Source organism: Mandrillus leucophaeus, unplaced genomic scaffold (genome assembly GCF_000951045.1).
Source record: "Mandrillus leucophaeus isolate KB7577 unplaced genomic scaffold, Mleu.le_1.0 Scaffold706, whole genome shotgun sequence".
NCBI classification, from domain to species: domain Eukaryota; kingdom Metazoa; phylum Chordata; class Mammalia; order Primates; family Cercopithecidae; genus Mandrillus; species Mandrillus leucophaeus.
Genome location: NW_012107653.1, coordinates 1 through 6,138, shown reverse-complemented (window position 1 = coordinate 6,138; position 6,138 = coordinate 1). Strand labels below are relative to the sequence as shown.

The window sequence follows — 6,138 nt, the reverse complement described above, 5'->3', positions numbered from 1 at the left end:
CACACTCTTGCATCACTACTGGTGACAACCATGGCTCATTAGTGACATATATTTCAGGTGACCAAGATCTGTGGTAAAGTCAAGTCTTTTTGATCCAGCCATCAGCTCTCTGCTGTTGACCTCAGAGAGGCATCTTTGTAGATGAGTGAAGAAAGAAGAAACTGCTCTGGTTATGTGCAGGTTGGTGTGAGAATGATTGCCTAGGAAGTCTTAGGGTCAGGATTGGGACAGAGTCATCTTCCCCTATACTCTCGCCCCACCCACCAGCTTATTTTAGTTCTCTAAATGGTGCATAGGATCCGGGGGAGAGTTGGTGTTGGGGACCTGAGAGTGAGAGATGAGAAATGTTTGACAGATAGAGTCCAGAATCAGTAAAAGGTAGGAACTGTGGCCTATCACCCAGTGCTGTGTTCGCCGACCCTACTGATAGATACTGGTTTGTTTGTCTGTAGGGGGCAGTGCAACCCAAGAAAAAGGAAGAAGAAAATTACAGGTTATTTGGTAGAGACTGAAGCAAGAGTGTATTCCTTCAAGGAAATGTGGAGCCAGAACCAGTCACAAGAGGGTGGTACACACAAGTGCTAAACTGGAACTTGCCCTTCTACTCCTGTCTTGTTTTCAGAAAACCCTTAATCCCAATCCTTTATGGCTCTGGGAAAGCAGTGTCAAAATCTATAGGGCAGAAAGGGGAGTGAGGTGAGGTAGAGCAGAAAAGTGGGCATTCATGGGAGAAGGGCAAGGGATAAAGTGGCAGGAAGCCAGGGTGGGAAAGATGGGTGTGCCTGAGACCTAAATGGGAGACTTTGGAAAGTTACATTCCTCACTCTGGAGTGGATGCACCTGAAACTTACATGTGAGTGCATTTGCCAATCTCTATTCTCTTTTCTCTGTCTAGCTGTAGACAATAATCTAAGTAAGGGAGGAAAGAAATTGCCCCACACAGTGTGATATGCTGGAGATAAGGGGTAGAAACGAGGTGTCTGAGGCAGACTACAGAGTCCAGAGGCAGTTTAGCTTCTCCCTCTCACAGCCTTTGTTCTTTTCTCCTCTTACATTGGTGCTGGAAAAAGATAAATGCTGCACCTCTGAGCTTGAGGGAGGTAAAACCCCAGAGGAGGAATATTTGAAAATTAAGACCTTAAATCCGGAAATAGAGATACTGATACCCTTGTAACCTGTGCATTGACATGTCTCTTTGGGGAGACTCATCTAAAAGCTCTATGTGTTTGCATGGCTGCTAGGTCCATGTTGGATGGCAATTAGATTGATTGTGTCCAGGAAAAGAATGTGTAACAATCTCCTTCCTAAAATGCCACAACTAGATCACCTTTTAAAGAGTGAGGCCCATCTGTGACTTGCATTAGATGTGGGATATACATTGACTGACGAATATGTGAAAGATGATATGGAAATCTGGTCTAGAAGTTGACACACTGTTCATCCACTTATCAGAAGAAGGCACATCCAAACAAGAAAAGACGAATATTGCGGGGGAGCTGCAGACAGTGGGGAAGAAAGGTAAGGCCCATGATCTGCAGTCAAGAGTTGAGGATGAGCCAAGCCCTGGGGATTAGTCTGACAAAATCATGGGCAGTAAGAACTCACAGCCTCTCCAAAAGCAAACCATACAAATAAAAATGAATCACCTATTCCCCAATGAAAATTTTTAAAATGCTGGATATGCTCAAAACTTTAAAAAAGGTAGTTGTGTTCTGGACCTCTCCAAGTGTCTTTTCATTCAGGGAAAACTGTTGTTTGCTGAGCCCAAGGATGCGGGCTTTCCATTTAGCCAGGATATCAATAGCCATTTGGCCAGTCTCTCAATGGTTAGAAACACGGGCCCCACACCAGACCCCACTGTTAGAGAGGCTTTGTGTGCCACGGATAACTTAAATGCCAGCATTGAAAGTGAGGGCCAGATTAAGATGTACATCAATGAAGTGTGTCAGGAGACTGTGTCACATTACTGCAACTCATTTCTGCAGCAGGCCGGATTAAATTTGTTAATAAGCATGACAGTTATTAATAACATGCTTGCCAAGTCCGTTTCAGACTTGAAGTTTCCTTTGATATCAGAGGGAAGTGGATGTGCTAAGGTTCAGGTTTTGAAACCACTGATGGGTTTGTCTGAAAAGCCAGTCTTGGCAGGGGAGTTAGTCGGTGCCCAGATGCTCTTCTCATTCATGTCCCTCTTTATCAGAAAAGGAAACAGAGAGATTCTCCTGGAAACCCCTGCCCCATAAACAGCCCTCTGGAACACAATGGGACGGAATCCACCCACAACGCGCTTGGTTTGCAGATGTCAAAGAATCTGCAGAGGGTGCTACTGAAGATCCAGCCTTAGCCAATCACCACCTCATTGGGTGAAAGTTCCAGGGCTCAATCCAGGACCACACTCTTATTGGCCAGGCAGGGGCTCCCACAGAGCTTTGAGTAACTTGTTGGTTGTGCAGTCTGCAGGCAATGTTGGCACTGTAAATTCCTCCCTTGCAGCCTCCTTCATGTGGTGAGGGGATCACTTCAGCTGCCTGCTGTGGACAAAGAACATCAAATTACAGCTATTGTTGCCTGTGGTGGTTTCCCTGTCCAAGCAGAACCGCTTTGCAGAGACCAGACGCATATCGCAGCTTGAGCTGAAAATGTATTTGTTGCAGCTTAGGTTGAATTATTTTTCGTTTACTCTTTCTTCTACACGCGCCTGATGGATAGTGAACCTATTCATCAAAAAAGTGCACTGCTCTTCTGTCTATTGTACCGACTTAACCTCTTCCACCCAAGTCCGCATCTGTGTGTATCATCAATAAAGTTGTGTGCTTTGATTGGCAGAAAAGAGTCATGGTCCTTGTCCTTGAGTTTACAGTCTGCACTGAGAGAAGGACAAAAAAAGCACGATAAACGCCAGCTGACTGGGACTTCTGTTCCCTGACAAATGCCGGCTTATCGGTGCTCACAGGAGGCAGGGATAGAGAGGGGCTGCAGTGCTCAGAATAAACTTCAAGAAGGGGCTGGGGGCGGGGGTGGGAGGAAGGGAGGAGCACAGCGGGGGAGTTCGTGGAATTAGGATGGAATGTTGAGAGGACTGAAAGAGAAAACACCCGTGGAGCAGGCAGCACCGTGCCCGGCACAGAGAAATCTCTTCTTAATGTCTTTTCCTTGACTGCCAGCCTGGAAAGAAAGGTCAGTAACCCCGGCCTTTTCGTTTGTCTGCGCATCCCGACGTGGGGATGGGGACCGGGGTGGAGCGGGTGGGGGAGCTCTACCACGCATCGGGGCGCATTTATTGCACAAAGGTTGCCGCTTGCCCAGCACCTACCCTGTGTAGTTCTGTCCCTCCTGCGAAGCCACGGGGAAATCTGCTTCCAGCCCTCCTTCTCTCTTCCTTGGGATCCCCGGCGCTACTTCCTGACAGAGTGAGAGGGTTGGCCGCTGCTCCCTTTGGAGCAACCTCCTTTCTTCCATATCCCCACTACCTTTGGTGGGACCCTGGAAGGGGACAGTGGAGCCTTCCATCAACTACCCGCGGGGGTGATAGGGCAAATGCTGAGGGCACTTGGCACGACCGAGGTCACTCCATCCATCCGGAGACACCTCCACACTCTCCATCTGAGGTCCCTGCACTTTGCCAGGAAAGGAAGAGCCCGTGGGCACAGAAGCACTCCATGGGTCAGGGCAGCTCGTTCTGCCCCTGACCCGCCCCCATCTCCAACATTACCAGATCCTGCCCAGCAGGTTTAGCCCCTGAATCAGCAAAGCCAGGTTCCCTGCATGTTTGTGTTGTGTGTGTCAAGAAGTGGTCCCCTTCCCTAAAGCCATGGCAAACCCAGTAAACACATCTGCTTCCTTTGGGCAAGGCTGCTGCCGTGCCGGTACCCTCTCGGTCTCCCAGGGCTGCTGCTGTGGGTCACTGTGTCCTGGGCGGCCGCCATCTCTATGGTGCTGGGCATTGGGCTTGTTCTCTTCCACACAGAACAAAGCTTTCTTTTCTTGTCTTATTCTCCCTTCCCCGCGCAGCTTGGGTTCCAGGTGGGTTACAACTTTCCTGCTTGTACCATCTGCCCCACAGTCCATGCTGGCCAGAGGGCCTGAGTGCCTGCCAGGTCCCCTGACCAACTCTGGGAAACCCTCCCACCTGGAATGGGGACCAGGCCTCTTCCCAGGCCCTGGTGTCTGGGACGGCCAACAAACGACTTGCAGTTATTGTGACACCACACCCCCCATCAAGGCTCACACTGCTGGGGCTTCCTTGGCTGGCTCTGGTAGCCCTGTCTCAGTTCCTAAGGGTTCCTAAGAGCTGTCAGAAGGACCACCCTTTCTCCCAAGCCAACCACAGTTTGGCTGGGCAATCTGATTTCAAAGGGGATTTCCCTGCAGACAGCTCCGCAAGCACTTTTCCCAGTGGAGCCTGCTTCACCAACACTGTCTTCAGTGACACCTCATTGCTCAGTCTCTTTGAGCACAAAGGCATCCTCCTAGCCTGTGGTCCGGAATTACCATGCACGTCCCTACTTCCCTGCATGCTACCAAATTTCCCTTTGTGTACACTTGTCCACCATCTCTGAGGCACTTGACACAGTGAGGCCGCAGCTGAGTCCTAACTCAGGGAGCGCCCCAGAGGCTTTCTGCCCATCTCCTGAGCAAACTATGTTACAGAAAAGCCCATCAGCGTCCAAGCGTCTCCACGGCATTGTCTTGGCCCAAGTCAAAACCCTCCTGTCCATTTGCTGGCACTGCCCTCCCAAAAGCACTCACGCACAGCCCTTCTGTCCTGCCCCCTCATCCCCTGACTGGTTGCAGTGCCTGGGTACGAGCCCAGTTCCCGTGGATTCTGCCTCCCTGGGATGCGCAGGGGAGTCGGGAGCATGCCTGCCTCCCAGGGCCTGATCAAGACACTGAGAGGTTCTCAGCACTGGCAAGAGCACCGGTGCCCCCATTCCATATGTAACGCAAACATAAAAACAGCCCCGAGCCATCAATCACAATACATACCTGCCTGCTGCAACCAAAAGACAGTCTTTCTGGGCTTCCCCGTGGCAAACATTGGGAAAGGTCATCAATCCTGAGCTTGCCACATTCTGTGGGGAGTGCTCTGCCTTGATGGTGCCACCCCAGCCTGAGCCTGTCTCTTGTGTCAATCTGGAACTGCTGCCACAGGCTGTCTTCTATCTCCAGAAAGGGCCCCCTGGGTTTTGCTTCTCATCTATCTCATGAGCTCGTTTCCATTTGGTGCCTGTAGGCACTGACTGACTTCCAGACCAACTTCAGGTGCCCTCCCCAGCCTGCGGCCTCTCCTAGGGATTTTGTGGTTTGCCACCCCCACCCCGCCCCCCTCCAGGTGAGTGCACACAAGGTTGCAGACATCCAGCTTCCCGGCAGGCGCGTCCTGTCTCAGACACTGGATCCTCACCGGGGTACTGTACCACTCTCAAAGCAGTGTCCACCACAATCCCCTTACTTTTAAGTGCCACCCTGAACCAACATAGCCCTCACCCAGTCTGTCCCTCTGACGATGCACCACTTGGCAAAGAGTTGGGTAGCTGTGGCGAGGGGTTGCTCTTGCCTCTCTTCTGGGGGACACTGGCTGCTCTATGATGCAGATGGGCACTACACCAGAGTCCAGCAGAGTGCTGCAGAGGGCCGGCCTTTGCCCCATCTGTTACAAATGCCAGATGTGTCTTCTCACTGGCTGCCACTTCCCTACTCTCTGTGATCATGGCCTCCTTTCCATCCTGGAGGTCCATTTTCCCTTACTGCCTCTTGTTTTGGTGTGAAGTTTAGGACAGGCTTTCCCACTTTCCCATGAACACAGTCTCCTTGGCAGTTTTCTCGTTCTTTCACACCTTTCTATTCAGAGTTTTGTCTCATCGATCTGTCTGGAATTTACTTTTGTGCAAGGTGAGAGACAGTGATGTGACTTGACTTCTTTTCCCTCATGATTGGCCGATGAGCCCAGCACCACTGGTTAAGCACTCCGTTCTAGTGCTGTCTGTGGCACGTTCTGGGATCCTCATGTGCCCAGCTGCGCACCCACTCTGTGGTTTCCAAGCATTAAAGTTTCTCCTGAGGCACATCCCTTTCCCTCAGGAACCTCTTATTGACTTGGAGTCCCTCAGCTCACTAGGTGGCCTAAGGCAGGTGGGG

At 50.9% G+C, this 6,138-nt stretch overlaps 1 protein-coding gene across 1 annotated transcript; it reads left to right on the top strand.

Annotated features, from left to right (window-relative positions):
* The first annotated feature begins 1,400 nt into the window (after nt 1-1,400).
* LOC105528185 (protein ARMCX6-like) lies at nt 1,401-2,832 on the top strand. Its single transcript, XM_011964811.1, has 2 exons — nt 1,401-1,518; nt 1,678-2,832. Exons 1-2 carry the CDS (start codon nt 1,401-1,403, stop codon nt 2,241-2,243), a joined length of 684 nt encoding a protein of 227 aa, XP_011820201.1. The 3' UTR covers nt 2,244-2,832.
* Nucleotides 2,833-6,138: the final 3,306 nt, after the last annotated feature.

Bases quoted from the DNA above. Each gene is read 5' to 3' on its own strand.
- LOC105528185 (XM_011964811.1), top strand. From the start codon at position 1,401: ATGATATGGAAATCTGGTCTAGAAGTTGACACACTGTTCATCCACTTA. The intron at 1,519-1,677 runs GTAAGGCCCATG...TTTAAAATGCTG, and splicing joins GCAGACAGTGGGGAAGAAAG to GATATGCTCAAAACTTTAAA.